General features: G+C 47.5%; 1 protein-coding gene across 1 annotated transcript in view; it reads left to right on the forward strand.

Annotated features, from left to right (window-relative positions):
- The window catches only part of LOC146863470 (uncharacterized), a 68,769-nt gene extending 47,038 nt beyond the window's left edge, over positions 1-21,731 (forward strand). Inside the window, exon 4 of the mRNA XM_085642894.1 lies at positions 21,445-21,731. Coding sequence (XP_085499020.1) covers positions 21,445-21,449 — 5 coding nt within the window. The 3' untranslated portion in view covers positions 21,450-21,731. The remainder of the gene's footprint in view (positions 1-21,444) is intronic.
- Positions 21,732-22,261: the final 530 nt, after the last annotated feature.

A 22,261-nucleotide genomic window follows, 5' to 3' on the forward strand; every position in this document is an offset into this window, starting at 1 on the left:
GCGCGGACTGGGCTGACACCTGTCACACCGTGTAGTGGTGTAGAGTGTGTGTGTGTGAGTGGGAATGATAGTCCGCGGACCGCCTGTAATTCACAATTCATCGCAGTTGGAACCGGCACTGTCTGGATTGCCGAAGGGATGCCCCAGCCAGGCAGAAGTCACCGCTTCCATCAAGGGGAGGCGATTATACACACTGCACAACCCGTGATCGCCCTTGGGTAGCTTGGCACTGAGCAGTCAGGTGTCCTTCGGAAGCAATGTGTAAAGCAAGAGCACAGTACGTGCTCACAATAAATGTTTTGCACAACACAAAACCGAGACTTCACACACGACGTTGAGATATGCTGTTTATATTCAACACACACATTAAGCATGAATATCATGAGATCTTGGGCACAAATCACACTTGGCAATATTACTAGCAGTACTAGGCCTAGTTTGCGTTGATCAGATCTTGATAGTATGCACACATGAGAAAAGTCCTATTCTAATTCCCACCCTGCACCCTTATGCGGTGCAACACGTTGTCAGCCCTCGGCCCACCCTCACAATCCTAATTGTAAAATTTCACACAGCTATGGGGTCCACCCTGGGCTAATATCAGTAATATGTACATACACAGAATTATAATACTTTTGGCAGCAATGCAGGACGAGGGCACGCAGGGAAACCCAATGTTGAGAGGTAACGTGCTTTTGGCACGAGAACCACGTATAAATCAACACCGCTGACCCTTGTTATGAAGCACAGGCAGTTCACAGACAGTCACTCCCACACACTGACACTCACTTTGCACCGCTACGCAAGGCACCAGGTACCAGCTTGGTCCGTATGGGCACTTTGACTAACATACACATCTAAAACCCTAATGCGGTGCCACTGATACCAAACAGGTCAATAGATAGCACTCCGCAGACCCCATGGCTCCAAGTTTCCTGCCACCCTCCAATTCACCCCTTCACCCCCACTGTCCCAGACACACCTGATGGAAGTTCACCAGCCCCTCCCTCCGGACACAAGGCGACTCCTGGCTGAGGTCACCCCTCGTATGGGTCCCCGGAAAGCAGGTGGGGATAGACAGTAAGCATAAACTAGAGGAAGACATAAACAAAGAGGGGTTTTGGTGCCTGTCAGGTGGTTCACCAAAACGTTGTAAAGCAGAAACAGGCTAAAAGCAAAAATGCATTACACACGGGTGTCCAGCAATGCCTTCTGGTACACGCCCAGTTCTATGACGCATAGAGGGGGTCATGCAGTCTCTTGACCTGCTCCCTAACCTTCTTGGAAGCATCCCTTTGCCTAGTAAATTCCCTACACTCCTACCTTGTGCCACAAAGTCTTGATAGGGCCAAATGGGGAGAGGGCAGTTGGTCCACCGTGATGGGGCCAGTGAGGAAACAAGCAGTGAATGAGGAACAACACACAGGGGAGTCTTTCAGCTTGAGGGGACACCCCGTAAGTTACACAGTGATAAGGGCTGTTCCCTGGCAATCTGGACACAGGGTCTGGCACGCGACAAGATGAGTCACACAGACACTTCAGGCTACACAAAATAGATTTGAAATTCCGTTCCTCCCTGGTAATGAAGCACTGCGTCTGGCACACCTTGATGACGTTTGTACCAGGTGATTCCAGTCACAGACACAGGCACAAGTTCAGCAAAGCCTCACAAGGTAGAATGAGACTGTGCAATGGGTTCGTTTGCCACCTACGAGGATCGTAACATGTAAACCAGACACCTCATGCAGTAAATGTAAATGTTGTATACTTGTAAAGCGCACAGCTGCCCCAGCAACGGGGCGTCCCGGCGCTGTATACCGCTGGGGAACCCATCCTGGCTTTTCCTGTGAGATGGTCCCTACTGGGCATCTCCAAGGTGAAGACAAGCATCCCCGGCGCTGATGGGGCCGTAAGTGGAGATTAAGCAAGTTATTGCCCAGAGTTGCTGAGTGGGATCCATGGTTAGAGTCGGCACCGAGGCGAGAATTATCAAGTCCGCTGACCTTGGCCCAAGACCCTGCCACGTCGGGAATCGAACCCTGGTCCCGGGCCGACCTCTGCTTCCGGGTCTGCCGCCTCTAACCAGTGAGCCACACCACTCCACTGCAGTGAGTATGCAGTTGGTGTTGTGCTGGAGAGAAATGCAGTATTGTAGACGAAGTGGGCCACTTTGGCTCCCACAAATGGTGAATCCGCTCACCAACAACAAGATGCCTGCTGAGGTCCCTGCAGTACAGGAACCACTTCGCTGCAAATGTGAGCAACTTCTTAAGTTCAGCACTCAGCACTCCGGACTTTTAGCAGGCGATGTGGGCACTTAGAGGGCACCGCTCTCGAGGTGTCACCAGTAGATAGTGTGGGCCTCTCGTAAGACATCTTTGATATCCCTGAGACCTCCAAAAGAACGATAAGGGGCCTAAACGAACCACAATAACTGGGTGAGGAAGGACGCCATTAAACCAAATATTGAGCCGACAACAGAACCTTAAGTAAGCGGTATGGACGTTATTCCTGAGGAACATTGGCATGTACAAAATCATGAAAGAAATTATCAGCCACATCCACCGCTGGAAACGTAACCCAGGAGTAAAAGACTTCGAAGCGATAAGCTGCGTTCGCCTCCACCACAAGGATTATGTCTGCTCCTGCAACAGACACCCCATGTTGCATCCAATGAGCAGTTACTGCCGTGCGATTATGCGCGGCAAAAGCATCAGCCATATGTAAACAGAAAAAGTTACTAGGAAAACGGTAGCGCAATACTGGGCGTAGAACAACAAAAAACAAAACCTTTTTAAAATCCAAGCATGAATAACCAACAATATCTAATATAGGAGGTTAATCCTTCACACCACGGATGTCTCTGGAAATTGGTGAGAGGGTATTGTGGAAAAGCACAAGCGCTACTCAGGGGTCTCGCAAATAAGTACCAGACCGAACGTTCATGGCGCCATGTTGCAGGGATTCTGCACATACACAGATCTATGTGCAGGAATATGGGGCCTCGACGCTTAGGGGCTATGCCTTCCTACCACCTTAGTGCCCAGAAGCCCAGGACCGACTAGCTATAGTTTATCATTTTTTTCCCTCCTCACATATGGAGAAACCAATGATTAGACACCCCAGAACACAACACTCCCAGATCTCTCAGGAATCACGATAACAAGACACACCTTTTCGCTCACACTCTCGTACAACTCCACAAGAAGATCTGACAGAGTCACGAAGATAGTTTAAAATATTCATGTTAATTACCGTGCTCTAAAATGCAGTATTCGTGCCACAAAGACTTTTGATAAAGGACTATAATACCTAGGCTCCCTCCCCTTGGTTAGAATGAATATTATTATATAATAGAAGATCTCTGGGCTTTGTCAGCAGACCCCATACCTTAGGACATAGATTGTATTTCTAAATCACAGGTGTGTGTTGCTCTTCTCCCTGGAAAGGTCCCTCTCCAAGTGTATGTTACCTAAACATGCATCCCCATAATATCAAAGTACGAGTCTCCAGCAAAAACAGCTGCATTGGTATCTTTTGTCTAGGTGTTGAGGCCTGACCAGAACAGAATAACAAGGGGCAGTGTTTATCGACCTTGCTCACAATGTTCAGACTAAACTCCAGGAACAGGCAGGGAACGAGCACAGCAGAAAGTTCTCATGTGAAAGGCATAAACAGAGTCTTGCAAAAATAAAGGCTTGTAGTAACATGCGCAAAAGCAACATCATGGCTTCCGGGCTCATGCTAACTTAACGAGGTCTACAATGTCCCTAGCAGCCATGTGACAGAGGCATGATTCTGTACTTACAAGCACACACCGTGCTGTCCAGCTTTCAGCAGGCGTTTTGAGCACTTAGCGGGCACCGCTCTCCAGACGTCACCAGTAGATAGTGTGGGCCTCTCGTAGGACATCTTTGATATCCCGGAGACCTCAAAGAGAACACGACACCAGCCAACTGGTCCTTGGGCCACATCAGGGTGCCACACATTACCAGGTCGTTGGACCATGCCAGCCACTTTTCAGACAGAAACGCAGTTCTTTCCACGGGCAGTTATCCTCCATATGCACAACAGAGTCCTCTGGCAATGTGCACCACACGGACTAGGTTCTCCGTTCCTGCGTCCCCACAAGCGGATCTCCCCTCTTTTTGGGGTGCCCTATTGGGCCCTTGAAGCTGGGGGGAGGTTTAAAGGGTATTCCATTGAACCACAGATGTGTTCCCTAAATTTCCGTCCTGTCTGCCATGAGGTTACAGAATGCAGATCTCTATCTGTATGGGGCCGTCCTTTGGCCCCAGAGTCCAGGTGTCTTGACAGACTCTTACTTTACTGCGCACTTGCTGTTGCTGGCGCTGCTGCTGGCGCTTCGCTTTTTAAAAATCCCGTTTTTGTCTATTTGTTTTAATTTACCTTGCTGCACTTCTCCCCTGTTTTTAGCTGGGTCTTGCCCCCTCCTCATTCCGCACATAATTGGCTCCCTCACTGCCGTTTTGGCGGGCCTGGATCTCGGGGGTGGTTCACTGTGGGCGCCATTTTGGGTAGGGCTGTAATTGTAACTTCGGGCGCCATCTTGGAGCGTCCTCGCGCTCGCGCTAGGATTGGTGAGCCTACTTAAGGCGGACTCAGTTTTGAGGCGGCCTTGACAGACGCTTACTTTACTGCGCACTTGCTGTTGCTGGCGCTGCTGCTGGCGCTTCGCTTTTTAAAAATCCCGTTTTTGTCTATTTGTTTTAATTTACCTTGCTGCACTTCTCCCCTGTTTTTAGCTGGGTCTTGCCCCCTCCTCATTCCGCACATAATTGGCTCCCTCACTGCCGTTTTGGCGGGCCTGGATCTCGGGGGTGGTTCACTGTGGGCGCCATTTTGGGTAGGGCTGTAATTGTAACATCGGGCGCCATCTTGGAGCGTCCTCGCGCTCGCGCTAGGATTGGTGAGCCTACTTAAAGCTCCCCTCTCCCGCGCAGCGGGACGCGCAGGTGTGGACGCCGTCGCTTAGCCGGAGTCGTGCCAGAGTCCTGCCCGTCTGCGCTCGTCCGTGTCGAGGCAGCGCGAGGCGGGGCAGGCTCTGTTTCTCGTCGCGGTGTTGTCTCGCCGATGCTGGCAGGTATGGTGTTTTACACACGGTCCGAGCTGCTGTCCATAAGGCGAATGTCCAGAGGAAGTGCCTGTAAGCCTGTGGACCCTTTAGTCGGCCCTTATAGCTGTGCCTGCAAAGGCTGGTCACTTAACAGCCCTACTAAAATCCGTTCCCTGGAAGATGCTATTCCTGTCACGCGAACGTGTGTTGTATCCCGAGATCTTCGTATTTGGTGTTTAAACATTAGATCGCTGGTAAAACATCACCTGTCCATTTATGATTTGCTAGAGAAAGAGGACCCCGATGTCTTTCTAATGACAGAAACCTGGCTTCAGGATTCGGATTCTGCCATATTGAATCTTGCATTCCCTCAGAACTATACCGTCTTCACTTCCAATAGGACCACAAGAGGAGGTGGTATTGCTATGGCAGTCAAATCCTGTTTTCCAGCTGATTGGAAACCGTCGGGACTACCTGCATGTGAAAGTGCTATTTTCAAAGTTGCTTTTTCCCATCAATTCACTTTCAGTGGTATGCTCATTTACCGTCCTCCGGGCAATGATTCTGTCTTCAGGTCCGCACTGGCCGATATGATCGGTCCTATAGCACTCGGTTGTGCCAATTTCAACATTGTGGGGGACCTTAACATCCATTTTGATAATGGGTCATCCACTACGGTGAGCACTCTGCTGGCGAACCTCGAAGCTCTCCAACTCACTCAGCTCGTCACCCTTCCAACCCACTCAGGGGGCCATATTTTGGACCCCTTTTTTTCCACACTTGAGGGGGTAAGGTTGTCAGATCCGAGGCTGATGGGGTGGACTGATCATCTGCTTATAGAAGCCTTTTGTCCGGTTCACGATAAGCCTTTTATAGCTGTTGACAGACCTATTCTAAAAAGGCTTTGGCACAAGCTTAGGCTTGAAGAGTTTTATAGCATACTGGAACAGAAACCTCTGAGCATCTTTATTAACGTGGAACAAGGTTACCAACAGTTCTGCGCCTGGATCACCGATGCCTTGGACTCTCTCATACCTTTACGGTGGTCGAAAGGCCGGACAAAAACACCTAGTCCTTGGTATAATGAGTCACTCGCAGAACTAAAAAAAGCTTGCCGAAAAACAGAGAGGGAATGGAGAAGATCCTACAGCCCTGCTCTGAAAACTCGGTATTTTACTGAGCTGAAGCTCTACCATAGAGCTATTTGCAGAACACGAGCTGCATTTTACGCTCAAGAATTTGCTACCAGCCCTAATCCATCAAAACTGATTTTTAAGATACTGAAGGATCTTATGAAAAACAGATCCACCTCAGAGGTGATTTGCACAGATTCCCACTGTGATAAGTTGGCCTCCTTTTTTGTGGAGAAAGTGGAAACAATCTACCAAAGTTTTGACACACTCCACCTGAACCGAGAGGTTACTGTCCCCGATACGTTGGGATATGAGACCCTTGCAATGCTACCTGAACTGACTATTGAGACCTTTGATAGGCTTAGCCTCAGGGTCAAGTCAGGTTCTCCCTCGGACCCGTTAAAGCCAGCCTTTATCAACACACTTTCCCCACTCTGTCGTGACCCCATATTGAATCTTATCAATATGTCATTGTCCAACGGAACGGTACCCACGGCATGGAAACAGGCAGTGGTTACTCCTATACTAAAAAAAGCCAACTCTGACCCCCGGCTGCCAGAGAATTATCGACCCATATCCCTGCTGCCTTGGATTGCCAAAGTAACAGAAGCCCACGTCAACTCTGTTCTGTCTGAGCATCTGGCTCGCAACCAGATATTGGATTCCAGTCAGAACGGCTTCCGGTCGGGACACAGTACCGAGACGGCATTACTTTACATCACGGAACATCTTCGTCAGGTTCTGGACTCAGGTCGTACTGCAGCGCTTTTACTATTAGATCTAAGCGCTGCCTTCGATACTGTGTCCCACCATATACTGATCCAACGCTTACAGGAGGCGGGAGTGACTGATCTCGCTCTCCAGTGGTTTCGGTCTTTTCTATCAGATCGTTCTTTTAAAGTGGCCATACCACCTGGCCAATCCGCCACTTATCCCCTGGAGCTGGGGGTACCACAGGGATCCTCGTTGAGCCCTACAATGTTCAACCTCTATGTGAAACCGTTGGCTGGTGTCGTTAAACAGTGGGGTCTTACGATGGCCTCATATGCGGACGACACACAGCTAGCGGTGACACTTAGTGGAGACCCTGAGGTGGAGGCCCCCAAATTTCGAGCGGGTTTGTTGGCAGTAGCAAGCTGGCTTCGCACCAACTGCCTTCAGTTAAATGCCACCAAAACAGAGGTGTTGGTATTAGGGAAGCATGCTGAGCTATGGGGTAACCAGTGGTGGCCATCAGAGTTGGGTGTCACTCCCATTCCAGCTTCTGGAGTGAGAAATTTAGGCATCTGGTTGGACTCTGCGCTCACCTTCAAGGACCACACTAAGAAGGTGGCTGCCACGTGCTATGGCATTCTGCGGGGAATAAGGCCGGTTTTAAAGTACTTTGATCCCCCTACCAGACAGCTTGTGGTCCAGGCCTCTATACTATCTCGGCTGGACTACGGCAGTTCACTGCTGTTAGGGGTGAATCAAGAGGAGGCCTCTAGGCTCCAAAGGGTGCAAAATGCCGCGGCTCGGGCCATTGTGGGCCTCCCTAGACATTGCTCAGTGTCTGGTACCATCGCGGCCTTACATTGGCTCCCGGTCAGACAGCGAATTCAGTTCAAAGCGCTGTGCCTGACCTTTAAAATTTTGAAATCTTCTTCGCCGCCGGCACTTGTTAACCTACTCACGCCCTATGTTCCTTTGAGATCCTTGAGATCGGAGGGGCTTCACCTGGCGGTCTGTCCGCGCTTTAAATTGAGCAGAATGGGTGGCCGCTCCTTTAGGGTGCTCGCGGCAGGTCTGTGGAACTCGCTCCCTGTACACATCCGAGCTCTTGAAGACCTGCTCGCCTTCAGGCAGGCGATTAAAACTTTACTGTTTCCCGTGTCTGGTTAATTTCCTTTTCTTTTATTGTGTGTTATGTTGTAGCGTCTGTCATAGCGCCAGGACGCCCCTTTGCTGGGGCAGCTGTGCGCTATAAAAATATAAATAACATAACATAACATAACAATCTCTGCCCCCATTTATTCCGCCAGACCAACAAATGGTAGAGGTTTAACTGCCCTCGCTGGTCTGTGTTCACACTAGCACAAGTGCGCCCAGGTAGTGAGGAATACCTAAGTTTGTTTTCACTAAGCCTGGCCGGTGAACTCCGCTCCGCTTGGGGAGTTTGCGGAGTTTTACGCACTCCGGGTTACAGAGCTCAGAGCAGAGTTTTTTTCCTCGCTCGCCCTCTTGCGCTGCACATGGTGCCATTAGCGATGATTTTCCAGCCCGGGACAAACACCTGGCACTGAAAATCAGCGTGAACGACATGATCCTAACGCTTGCGGAACTCCAAGTAGTGTGTTGGAGTTTTTTGGTCACTTCGCGGAACTCCGCAGAGTTGACCCCTGCGAACTACGCCCAGGCTTAGTTTTCACTACCTGTGAGGCTTGCTATTCCCATAGGTTAACATGGAAAAGTGGTTGACATTATTTCAGCTGCAATAGTAGATTCCATGTGAACAGCCTTGTGATGTTTCCTATCAATGGCTTCGCCATGCCAAACCCTTTCCAGTGGTAAAGGTGGTTTTGGCATAACACACGTAGAAATGCCACTTATAGTATATGGACATTTCTATGCACTAAGAGTCTTGTGTGCAGTGGTGGCTGGCTCCAGTGGACACCAGGGGTCGGGGGAGCACATCTGTGCATTCCCCAGCGACCGTCGTAAACCATGGTGTAGGAAACCCACCTCTCTATATAGTGCGACACAATGGGGTACACTGTGCTGAGAGGTCAGAGAGACCCTTCTTGGTTTACAGAGGCAAAAGATGATAATACTAGTGCTTTATTTGTGGTTGTGTGGGTGAGCAGTTAGGCTTATCAGAGGGTAGTGGTAAGCATGTGTTGTACTCACAGAGGCAACAATAAATTAGAACATACACTCAAGAATGAAGTCGAGACCAATTTATAAAAAATATAGCAAGTCTATATATATTTTGATCCAAGAGCTTCAGTTACAGGTAAGCATGTCATATGCTTCTGCAAAGATCAAGGTATGCACAGATAATATACAGCTGTGTGCTATTATGCACAATGTTATCCTATGGAGAAAAACATAGAATGCAATAAATCCCAGTGCAGCTGGACTTGGGGGTTCACCTTCTAGAATTCCAAATGCTAGAGAGCTAGGATCTAAAGTTCTACCAGCAGTTTCTCGGGTGTGTCTCGGATTCAGCTGGGAGCAGGGTGCTGAGAGTAAGTTGCTGGCGTGCTATAAAGAAGGGGGGCCACCTAAAAATAGGCTGCACAGGGGGACTTGTAGGCAAGTCCAGAGGCACTCAAAAGAGTGAAGAGGTCGCAAGGGCCTGGGGACTATGGGAGCACAAAGTTTTGGGAGATTTCCCGGCCAGTGGGGCTGGGTGCAGAGTAAACAGATGATGCAAGCTCTTGTGCGCAAAGTGCACCTCGCGGTCATGGGCAAACATATCAGAGAGGCTGGTGCAGGATGGCTGAGCCACTCAAAAAGTGGATCTCAGGGCTGCTGACATCCTTCGATGGGTGCTTGGTCCTCAGGCAGTTGGAGTCTGGCTTGGAATCTTGTAGTGAGTATTGGGTTGCAGGACGTCTAGTACCCTGGGGTTGGTGCTGCTTGGCTCTGGAGGATCCGGTGCCTCCAAAATTGGCGAGGAGGCAGATTTGATCCTTCAGAGCTGTGGTACCTTCTCTTGCGCACTTTCAGCATCATCGGGGCCAGGGAGCTGCAAGTCAGGAGTTCGGACTGTGGTTTCAGTGCCTGTAATTCAGGGGAGTAGCTCCTCTACTCCAAGGGAATTTGTAGGCTTTTTGGCAAAGTGCTGGAGGGCCCCTGTTTTTCTTTAGAAGTCTTCCAGTGGTAGGACGAGACAGTGTTCTGTGATTGGCACGTCTTTCGGCTGCCAGCAGGGTTTCATGCCAAAATTCAGTCCAGGCTCTCTGACCTCGAGGTCAGCTGCTCTTCTTTGTCCTTGATTTTCTTGTGTCTGTCGAATCTGAATCTCAGGCCTCAGGGGTGCCACCTAAATACTAAATTTAGGGGTGTCAGGTAGTAGTCAATGGGCTACCTACCTTTAGGGTGACTACACCCTCTAAATGCTCAGCCCACGTGGGGAGTGGGCATTACCCTGATAGGCTATTTTCCCCATCTTCAAGATGGTGGAAAGTGAGCTTGGGGTCCACATTGCCTGCCCCACCTTAGGACAGTGGGGTTGCCATCTGCTGCTAGTAGGAGAGTGTGGAGCAGAGTTAAAAGGTGGCATCGCCTTTAAAGCTTTCCGCCCTGGATAGCTGTTCCTGCCTGGAGGAGGTGTGAAGCACCTTCACCCAGGGCAGGCATTGTTTCCGGCCCCTGAGAGTAAATGATCTGTTAGAATTGGGAATCTCTGGTTGACACAAGTAGGGACTAGTGCCAAGCAGGGATCCTCTCTTCCAGTCAGGGTAAGGGGTTACACTCCAACAATAACCCCTGCTCACCCTCTAGGTAGCTTGGCGCGAGCAGACAAGGCTTATCTCAGGGCGCAATGGTGAAGCATTTGTGACCACATTCAGTAATTCAATGATACCCCCACAAATGGACTCCACATTGGGTTTATAAAAAAATTCATTTTTTATATAAGCAGACTTATCTCAAGACCCAATAACGTTAAACAGGCCCACAATACTTTGAGCAATAAGCAGTTCTTGAATTTAAGAGTATTCCAACAGTTCTGTGCGCTTCGGGTACTTCGTACGGTTCGTACGGGCTGGAAGGAAGCTTACGAGCGGTGCTCACAAGCGGTTGCGGATGCTCCGGACGATGCATACACCTTACGAGGCATACGAACGGAGCTACACACGCTACAGGTGCTCTGGGCGATGCGTACCTCTACGGTGCGTACGAACGGGGCTTCCACACGCTACAGGGGCTCCGGGCGGAGCGTACACCATACGGTGTGAAGGGGGCACAGTACCTTTTTCTGTAAGAGTTCGTCACGGACGATGCGTTGAATCCCAGCGCGTTGTATGATGCGATGTCCTTCAATTGCGGTGCGAGCTACGGCTCGAAGGGGGCCTCAGTCACGATGCTCAGGGGGACGGTGCAGAGGTACGGTGCGCTGGCTCTCCATTGCGGTGTACGAGCCGTACCTTGAGAGTGGAGCTTTTATTCTCAGCGTGGTGCGAAGCAGGCAGTACGCTCCTGTGGGGAGCCACGTACCCACCACTCTACGCGCCGCAACCTGCCCCAACAAGGGTAGGGGGCACGCAGAATAGTCCGATGCGGAGAGGGGCAAATAACAAGCGTCACGAAGTCCTTCCTTTACGTTGCGAGCTACGGCTCGTGAGGGGCCTTAGTCGCGGTGTTCGGGCCGGGCAGCGGGGCACAGGCTTGCCAGTGTACGCGCCGAGTTGGGAGGCGCACACTTTTCTCAGCGTCAGCTTCACGGGGAGAACGGCGGTTTTCAAGGGGGGTGAAGTCCACTGCAACTGGGACTTTGTTCAGGGGGCAAGCTCAGCGCAAGCCCTTGGAGACCTTAAACAGCACAAGTTGAAGTAAAGTTTCTCAGCAATCTTTCTCCTCTCCTTCAGCAGCAAGGCAACCACTGCAGGCCAATCCCCGAGGACAGGGACAGTACTCCTCCTACAGCTTTCCCGGTTCCTTCCCCTCAGGCAGAGGTTCGTCTTGTAGCAGGATCTAATTTCTTAGGAGCAGGGCTCCTACATTTATACTACATTTCTTTTGTTCTTGCAGGCCAGGGGGGCCCTTGCCTAGTTCAGTCCGGTTTCTGAGCACTTTGTTGACATGATGCAGGCTTCTTCCTTCAGTGTGCAGGGCAGAGTCATTAGACGCTCCACATGGGGTGGAGCCAGCATTGTGGTGGCAGAGCACAGCCCTATTCAGAGTCCAGGTGTTCTCCTCCCACCCATCTATAAGTCGATCTCTCTATTCACCGCCAGGCTACCTAGCCCTGCCCCTCTGGGATTCACCAGCCCTGTCACTCACACAAGCCAGACAGCAGATACACATCAGCGCAGAGGCGGGCTGAAATGGTTAGGCAAGCAATGCCAACTTTCTACAAGTGACATTTGCAAACGCAGAATATTAAAATAACCTTTGCTAAAAGATGTATCTTATTATTCTGAGTTCAGGCGTACTAAACTCGATTTTCTACCATATTCCCTGGGCCTGTTAGGATCATAGGATGTAACAATCTTAACAGCCCATTCTGGCCTATGAGAACAGGTAGCCTTACAATAGTGAAAAACGAAAAGGGCTGTAATTCACTATTAGGACATGCCACACACATCAGGGCTTGTCCTACCTTATGCTTACAATGCACCCTGCCCTTGGGCCTACTATAGGGGTGACTCACATGAAGTAAAGGGAAGGTTTAGAGACTGGCAAGTGTGTGCACTTGCCCAGTCAGCATGACAGTACCAGACTGCACGCAGGTTCTGTAATGGCAGACCTAGACACATTTTACCAGGCCGCTTCTGTGGGTGGCACAACCAGTGCTGCAAGCCCAAGCCCACCAGCAGCATTTGTATTTACACGACCTGGCACTCCTGGTGCACTTTACTGGGGTCTGACTGTAAACCAAATAAGCCAATCATGGAATCCAACCAACATATACATTTTAAATAGGGAGCGCTTGCACTGTGGCACTGGTTGGCAGTGGCACAGTGCTCTGAGCAGCCAACACCATAAAACCACATGAGGCACAGCGACAAAAAGTGGAAGGGAGACTCACGCCAAGGTGCCAGGTCTAACAGGATCTCACCCCATGGGTCCAGAAACATGTCTAGTAATGGCAGGCTGGTGGAGACCAGTCAGGAACACACTAGAAGTTGGTAGGTGTCAGGGGACCCTTCTAAAGGGTCCTCTGGGTGCAATTATTAATAAATCTGACACTAGAATCAGTGCAGCGTTATTAAGATGAGATGTTTTGTACCAAACATCCCATAATTCAGTGTAGCCATCATGGAGAAGAGCTGGGTAACTCGTAATGATGGGTTTCCAGCCCATGTACTCTCTATGACTTCCCTGTTCACTTACAAGGGCCAATCTGCTCATGCAGATATGTCCTCACAGGGGATATAGTGCACCCTGCTAGAGAGGTGACTTACCAATATCCCATGCAGTGTATGTGGGCATGGTGCACATGGATGTGTGCCATGTCGACTCTTCCGTTTTGTCTGCACCAAGGCACGCAGTCTTAAATGGAAGCATGTGTATCCTTGGTGAGGGGACCCTTAGGTGGCACAATTTGTGCTACTACCTTTGGGGTCCCTCTTTAGTGCCTATGTCCTAGATACTTGGGGTACTATTTACTAGGGACTTACAAGGGGTACTGAAGTGGTGCCAATTGGGAAACAAAAGGTACAGTTTGAGAAGAAGCACAGGGGGGCTGGTTGGCAGAGACCCTGTGTACTTTCAGTCCAATCACATCATTTTCCAGGCAAAAAGTGGATGCTAACAATGTCCAAAAAAGACACTTTCCTACGCAAGGGTATGCCACTAGAATGACAGACCTCTGCCATTTTGAGGCCAGATGTGATAGATTGGGAGAGAGGTTTTGACACTTACCCTCCAGGTGCCAGATCATGGCCCCACTAAAGATTAAGATCTGCATTCCTCGGCCCCATGGCAGACAGGCTTACAATTTAGGGGAGAGATCTGTGGTTCATAGGGAAACCCCTTAAACCACCTCTAACGTCAAAGACACATGACAGTATAACTACTGGTGCCATCCTTCAGCAAAGGGTGAGATACGCTTGTGGGGACGTGGGACCGGAGGACCCAGACTGTGAGGTGCACATTGCCAGAGGACCCTGTTGTGCACATGGAGAATTACTGCCCTTGAAGGGGACCATGCCCTTTATGACTAGTGGAGCGCCTGGCCCGCAGACCTGCTGAAGTGTGTCACCCTGAGGTGTGCTCTCCAAGGGCTTGTCAGTTGTTCCCTGTGGGCAGTGAGTCCTATTTTGGGTGTCTGATCTTAGCAGTTTCTTGTGGGTGGTGAGTACTATTCTGGGTGTTAATCTCAGTTGTTGTCTGTGGGTGGTGACTCCTCTTGTGGGAGTTGATCTCATTTGTTGCCTGTGGGCGGTGATTCTTATTGTGGGTGTCTATCTCAGTTGTTTCCTGTGGATGGGGAGTCCTATTGTGGGTGTCGATCTCAGCTGCTGCCTGTGGGCAGTGAGTCGTATTTTGGGTGTTGATCTCAGCTGTTGCCTGTGGGCGGTGAGTCCTATTGTGGGTCTCAATCTCAGCTGTTGCCTGTGGATGGTGAGTCCTATTGTGGGTGTTCATCTCAGTTGCTGCCTGTGGGCAGTGAGTCCTATTGTGGGTGTCGATCTCAGCTGTTGCCTGTGGAGGATGAGCCTTATTGTGGGTGTTCATCTCAGCTGCTGCTTGTGGGCAATGAGTCCTATTGTGGGAGTCGATCTCAGCTGTTGCCTGTGGATGGTGAGTCCTATTGTGGGTGTTCATCTCAGCTGCTGCCTGTGGGCAGTGAGTCCTATTGTGGGTGTCGATCTCAGTTGTTGCCTGTATGCGATGAGTCTCACCATAGGAGCTGCTCTACATTCATGCTTCATCTTGCAGTCCGTGTATTTGTATAGCGTGAACCTAGCTACAAAGCAATGAGGCTCTGTGCGAAAAGGGGTACAGCACAGTGGGCTCGGGAAAAGAGGACAGAGCTTATGCAAGTTTGAGAAGGATGAGGAAAGGGATGGTGGCACAGAGAGGGACCCCAATTGCACTATCTAGTGGGCTCGTTCTATAAACGTAAATTCAACGGAGTGGCTTCAGAAAGGACGGCAAAGTAAAATATATTTTTTGCAGCTGAAGCACCTATTTTGTACCACAAACCCTTAGGTTGACTATCCTATTTATCTGGAAACCTTCGTTCCTCATGAAGCAGGGAGGACAGAGGGGTTCGCAAGCACCTGAAACGAGTCGCCATTCAGTAAATCAAATCTAGGTGTGGTTCCGTCCATATTGCTGCTGTCAGGGTGTTGGTCCACATCAGTGAGCGTGCAGGCAGATGTAGGTGAATATATACATTTTGAATCAGTTTTCCTATATTTTGGGATTCGCAGCATCCCCAAATAACTCCAGGAAATATTATTAAATCTGTAGTTTTAGTTAAGCCTGCATGTCATTTTGGCCCAGGAATGTCTGAATGCAGACTGTTGTCATCTCTTGCTGTGAACAAGACATGTGCATTTACTGTGTCATGTGAAATGCACATTTACTTTGTAGCCTTTATTCCCACACCACAAATATTGCATTTGTGCAGCCACAGTCCCATTACCACACTCAGTTCAACACTTGTGCCTACTCGAGAAGTGCAATACAGTTAGGGCATTGACAAATGTTTGTCTGTACCAGTCCAATGCAACTCCCATGAACCTACATTGCATCACCCTCAGGAAAAAAGTTCCCTGCTGGCACATGTCACAAGAGTAATTAAGTTTACCTAGTCCATGTGCGTGTAGCTAATCCAGGACATGTATTTTCTTTGCATTCTGGGACTTGTAGTCCTTTAGATATTAGCCACCAGTACCAGAAATAAATATACACATGTGATTAAATGATGTGCATGGATGCAAGGCAGCACCTTTCAGTTCAGTTCAGTTCCGTTCAGAAAACTTTATTCAGATAACTTGGTATCCATAAAGTCACAGCAACATAACAAATTAAATAACAAATGGAGAGTAATAGTAAAATCCATTAGCAATAAACGGTTTAAAATCATACAAAAAATACCAGTTCATACATAAGTTTATACAAAGCTTTCATACATAAATATAAGAGCTCAGGGGTTAGACATCGTCTTGCGTGTTCTCAAAAAAGTACTTGTGTGGAAGAAAACTCTTCATCAGCCAAAGTGAGTAACCACAAATAAGCATTATCCAGGCTAATAGGCCCTTTCTTTATAAAAAAATTGATTTAAAAGCCACCTTGTGTACCTTAAATAGTATTTACAAAGAAACCGCTCACACCATCACATGGACAGGGTACATGATCGAGATTGGAATGGTAACCAAAAGGAAAGCATAATGCAAATTTAACAGTTCCTGCTCTTAGGCGAAATAAAAGGCTCCTTTCCCAGTGACTCATAGGTAGGGTGCGATAGATAGGTAGGGGAGGCCTATGCTGTTCTATAGCCATGGAGCTGAAGGCAAAAGATTGTTTAGATTCCATACCAATCATTTCTGTGGTGTATAATAAATAAAGTGCACTTCTGAGCTCACTGTTACGCAGAGTTTCAGCTGTACTAGGATTTAGGAAAATACAACCTTTATTAACACTACATAGACTTTGGTACACTCCGGACAGCCAAGGGATATATTTAAGGCACAACTGCTGCTTGTAAAAGGCACCATTGATGAGGTAACTCGTCATACATGGTAACATGGTAACCTAACGGGGATAAAATCACATGGAAACATACATATGAACAAATTCATAAGGGCACCACATAATACCAAACGCATTTGTCATTAAATTGACAATTTTGTTAAGAAAACTACAATCAGTGGCAAGCAGCTTCTAAACTGAATAAAAATCCATGACTTCATCCCTAACCACAATGGACACCTTACCCGCAGCATTAGTTACCAACTTCTCATACCCTACCCATATCGCTCACATTGAGAAAATGCGGTTCTCTCGTAGAGAATTTCCATTTCTAGTCATTAGCACTGAATAGTCCCACCCACTTGCGGGAACCCCGCAGCAATTTTTCATAATATATCTTACTAGGTGTAGATGTTCACGTTTCTTCAGGAAGGCCAGCAGAGTCACTTAAGAAAGACAAATATTAAGCAACCTGTAGGACTGGGCCACAATGGCCCAGTTCTTGATCTTGTACTTAAAAAAGGGGCCAGGAGAAGAATTAAATATGTGTATAATTTCATGATGATTTAATACCACAGCATAAATCTCTTTCACAAACCCTTTTTTGATAGAGCATAGAGATGGAGAGCAGGCTGTCATTATATGAGTTAAAAATAGAGGCTGCGCCTTTAAGAACCTAGAGACCACCAGTATCCCATCATGCTCAGCAGGTGGCAGTTGCATCAGGAATGTCTCGAGGATCAGTGGGACCAACTCACAGGCAACTGGGAAGACAGGATACAACTATCCCTTCATGCGACGCGGACCCTGAAATGGTGGTGCTCTCCAACCAATCTCCCTCGAGGTACCCCATTTCATCAGAAGACTCCGCCTCTAGCCATTTTTATTTATTTATCAGAGCGCTGTACAAAGTGGTGAAAGCAAGAATAAAACAACACAAAGGACAAGTGAGGTTGTTAAATAATCACACGGTCAAACAAAGGGGAAACAATCAAGGTCAAGGGGCAGGAGAGTCAGGCAGACCGGAGGGACCAGTACAGGTTCAGAAGGTCCAAAGAACGAGATAACAAGTGAACAGAAAGCATCAAATTCAAACAAACGGTAGGAAAGAAGTATCAAATCCGCATAGTGAGGAGTCTAGAGAAGGTAAACGGTTATTGCTGTTGATGTTCACTCAAAATGTAGCCATTTGACAAGTTTCTTGAAAGATGCACTGGATGGGTTGGATCTGATCTCGGGAGGAAGAGCGTTCCAAATTCCTGGAGCAAGACCGGTGAAGGCCTGACTGTAAGTTCTTTTCTTTTTGAATTTGGGAGGTATCAAAAGTAGGGTGGTTGAACTTCTTAAGTTCCGAATCGAGCCAGATAGTTCAAGCTTTTTATCGAAGTAAATCAGGGTGTTGTAATGAATTGCTTTATGCGTCAAGCAAGCTATCTTGAAACGTAACCTAGCTTCCATAGACAGCCAATTTAGTTGAATTAAGTCTGGCGTGATGTGGTCATGCTTTCTGGAGCCTGCGATGAGCCTAGCCGATACATTTAGAGTGGCTCTGAGAGGAGCCAAACTAGCTTTAGGTAGTCCAGCAAGGGTCACCAAACCATATTCCAGTTGAGAGATAGCCAGAGATTGAACTGCAGGCCGGATGTCCTCGGGCAGGAGGAAAGGCTGGAGGAAAGGCTTGATATTCTTAAGGGTGCTGAGCTGAAGATTGGCTCCTCTAATAGTTGCACTGATGTGAGCTTGCATATTTAGGTATTTGTCCAAGGTAATGCCTAATGATTTAGCAGAGTCAACAACATGAGGGGTGCAGTTAAGAGCTGTGAGTTGTTTAAGCCAGTCCAGGGTATGTGCAGAGTGGTTGCTTGGGGCAATCATAAGGAATTCTGTTTTGAGAGTATTTAACAAAAGCTGGTTCTGGGTTAGTCATTGTTGAGTTTTTAGGAGTGCATCATTTAAGGTTTTAATGTCCTCTGGAGAGGAGATCTTGAAGTACAGTTGCATGTCATCAGCATACATGTGGTAATGAATGTTAGAACGGTTCAGAATATCGGGGAGAGGTTCCATAAAGGGTTGAAAAGAGTGGGCCAAAGTGTGGAGATTTGAGGAACTCCAATGGTGACTGGGGTACTGGTAAACTTGAATTCTTTGTGTGTGGTTCTGTAAAATAGAGGCAAACCAATTTAAGACATGGCCCGAAAGACCCATCCTATGTTGAAGAAGAGCAATCAGGTTCTCATGTTTGATGGTGTCAAAGGCTAAGGACAGGTCAAGAAGGATCAGAAGACAAGGGACAATAAGATCAAGGGATCTCAGGGGGTCATCATCGATGTGAGCTAGTGCTGTTTCAGTACTGCGCCCTGCTCTGAAACCCGACTGGTAGTGGTCAAGGAGTTGAAATTTCTCTATGTGGTTGCAGAGCTTTGTGTGGAAACATTCCTCGAGCAACATTAGCTAGAGTCATGATGTTGGTGATAGGCTGTAAGTTGTTAGGAGCAGCTAGATCGGTGTTAGGCTTCTTAGGGATGGGAGTGACTTGACCCCTATTGAGACAGTCGGGGATCCTCCCCTGCAAGAGAGATTCTCGAATGACCCGGGACCAAATAGGGAGAATGGCCGAATTGAGATCTTTAAAAAACTTAGCAGGTAGTGGATCACTGATGTGATTGGAAGGTTCTAAGGATGCCATAGAGTGGAGCAGCTCTGTATCGTCTGGAAGAAGAAAATAATTTTAAGAGGTGTTGTTTTTGGGAGCAAAGCCTATATGGAAGGACTGTGAAGACCCTACCGATGGTTCCGTAGATTCATCCGATGATGCGGAGGAGTTCGGAGGCTGCAAAATTGGAATGGCCGGTTCAGCTCCAGTTGTTTTTCTTGCCTTTTCAGAGAAATGTGCTGAGAAGACCTCCCCACTAGGAAGGGAGGTCATGGGTGTCGAGATATGGTTGGAAGAGTGGTTAGTTTGTGGCTTGACGATTTCGAAGAGCTTCTATGGTCTATTTTTAGCGCCGTCAAGCTGAGCCCTGAAATGGTCGGTTTTAGCATGGCGAATGTGTTTGTTGTAAGTGCTTCTAATCTTCATTAACTGTATGAGGCTTGAATTGGAGGGAGAGTTTCTCCAAAGCCTCTCTGAAAGCCTAGGTTTGCGACGTTCATCAGTTAGGGGACCATTATACCCAGGTCTGGATCGTTTGACTGGAATCCTTTTGAGTTGCTTCGGTGCAATAGTGTCAAATATTGTCCAAAGTGCTAATGTAGTGATCGGAAAGATCATACAGGTTGGTCATGTTAGGGGGTGGCTGAAGCCTGTTCTTGGTGATGGATGTTAGAACATTAATGTTGATGTCTCTCAGATTGCAAGTCGGTTGTTTAGGAGGTTGGCCCTGTCTGCGTGTGATCTTTTCCAGGATGTTGAAGGACATTTGATGATGATCTGACCAGTCACAGGGTAGAATGTCAGCCAAGTGTATGATATTGTCTTTAGCTATGATAAGGTCGAGGGTAGCGCCCTTGTTGTGGGTGGGTCCCTTACTGCCCTGTGTGAAATTGAGATTGGAAAGGAAAGTCTTAAAGGAGCATACTAAAGGGTCATTTGTGTCATTCCAATGAAGGTTAAAGATACAGCTGGGTTGGTCCGAACAAATGCTAATGACCTCCATTGCTCGATGAAGAAAAGATTATCATCAGGTGGATGATAAATCTTGTGGCGCACGCAGACAGTCTTGCAATTATTCCAGATTTCGGTGACTAGTTGCTCACATGAGGACAACAAAGCATTTTTAGATTGTTTTATAGTGAAGCATGAAAGATATATTCAAGCATTGCACAACCCCCCCTCTACCCCCCCCCCCCATTTTAATAAGTCGATCACATCTGATAATGGCATAATCTGTAGGGATTAAGATGTCGAGAACAGGGGAGGAGGCGTCATTGAGCAGCCTCTATTTTTAACTCATAATGACAGCCTATGCAGCTACACTGTCCTGCTCTCCTTCATCTCTATGCTCTATCAAAAAAGGGTTTGTGAAAGAGATTTATGCTGTTGTATTAAAATATCATGAAATTATACACATATATAATTATCCTGGCCCCTTTTTTTTTAAGTACAAGATGAAGAATTTGGCCATTGTAGCCCAGTCCTACAGGCTGCATAATATTGGTCATTCCTAAGTGACTCTGCTGGCCTTCCTGAAGAAAGGCGAACATCTACAATTAAGAAGATATATTGTGAAAAAGAACTCTGGGGTCCCTGCGTGTGGGTGGGACTATTCAGTGCTTATGACTGTATATGGAAATTCCCTACGAGAGAACTGGAGTTACAGGTAAGAAACTATCCTATCTAGACTGTCCCTTTGTATGATAATATCAGCTAGGGTTTTGAGTTGCATTGAGACATCATTCTTTGGGTCACCCCTTTATTTATTTAGGTGTCTCAGGATTCCTGTTAAGGATTAAACTTTGTTGAGGGTTAGAGCTTGCATTGTTTAAAAGGCACTATCCTGTGAATACGGGTCAACCCAAAATCCCAGGTGATGTCATCCAACAAACATTCATTCATTCCTCTTCATGGTGATTGTTAGAGATAAGGGACTGAGCAAAGAGAACTCTTTTCTTCCTCTTCTCTGGATGACACTTTTAATAACAACAAAATGACTTTATATTATGTTTCTTCATTACTACTCCATGTAAGATGTCTTCATAACCGTAGAGCTCTACTCAGAGGGAGCAGCTGAGTAGTTCATATATGTTGCATGTTTGACTTTGGGAAGGTCAATGAAATATATAAACGTGTTATTGTATTTTGGTTCGTTGTATCTGCTGACTGACTGGGGAGCTTAAAGTTAATTTACTGTTTACACATGTTTCTTTTATAAATTTTACTAGAATGACACAACAATAAGACAGATGTTTAAAGGGTCCGGATGAAAGTCAAGACTCAGGAATTTCAACGCTGGACACCACTCTAGACGGAAATGTTAAAGACCTTCTAAGACATCTCGTTCCTGATTGGATGACTGATTTTTACAAACCTGCTAAGACCCTCTGGGAGAAAGATCATGTTGTTCTGTTGCTCGCTGTATATGCACGAATACTCTGCAGCTGTACAACCTATGCATAATCTTTTTTATTGTTTAATCACATTTTCAAATAAAGGGTAATAGAAGTGTCAACATTTGTCCTCCCCTTTTTTTGTTTTGTTCTGTCTTGAAAGTGCAGCTGTCAGCAGATAATTATGTGAGCATCACTATAGAGGGGCTTTGGCTCCGCCCACATGTTGTGAACCAGAGGTACATGTTTTCATTGGGCAGAAGTTGTGTGCTTCCACCAAACACGTGCTTGCCGGCCAAGCAGCTGTGATAATTTTGTTTATGTATCCCGCTGCCTGAGCTCGAACCTTAACGCATAAAAACATGACACTAGAATGTTATTAAAGTGTCTTGAACACTCAAGCCACCTAACCCCACCCCAAACACACACACTGAGGAATGCTGACTAGATTGAAAGCCGTAAATTGAAATAATGCCAGAGCCGAGTCATGAGCTGTTTCTTCGCTGCACAGATGGTCTGCCGTCCCATTGCTCCGGGACTCAGCTCTGCCATCATTTCAATTTATGACTTTCAAACTTACCTCACCACCGATTTAAAAGTACATTCCTTTACATCCCTATGTACCTGCATACAAACCGCGCAATATACTTGA

This window comes from Triturus cristatus, chromosome 2_2 (genome assembly GCF_964204655.1).
Source record: "Triturus cristatus chromosome 2_2, aTriCri1.1, whole genome shotgun sequence".
Lineage (NCBI taxonomy): Eukaryota > Metazoa > Chordata > Amphibia > Caudata > Salamandridae > Triturus > Triturus cristatus.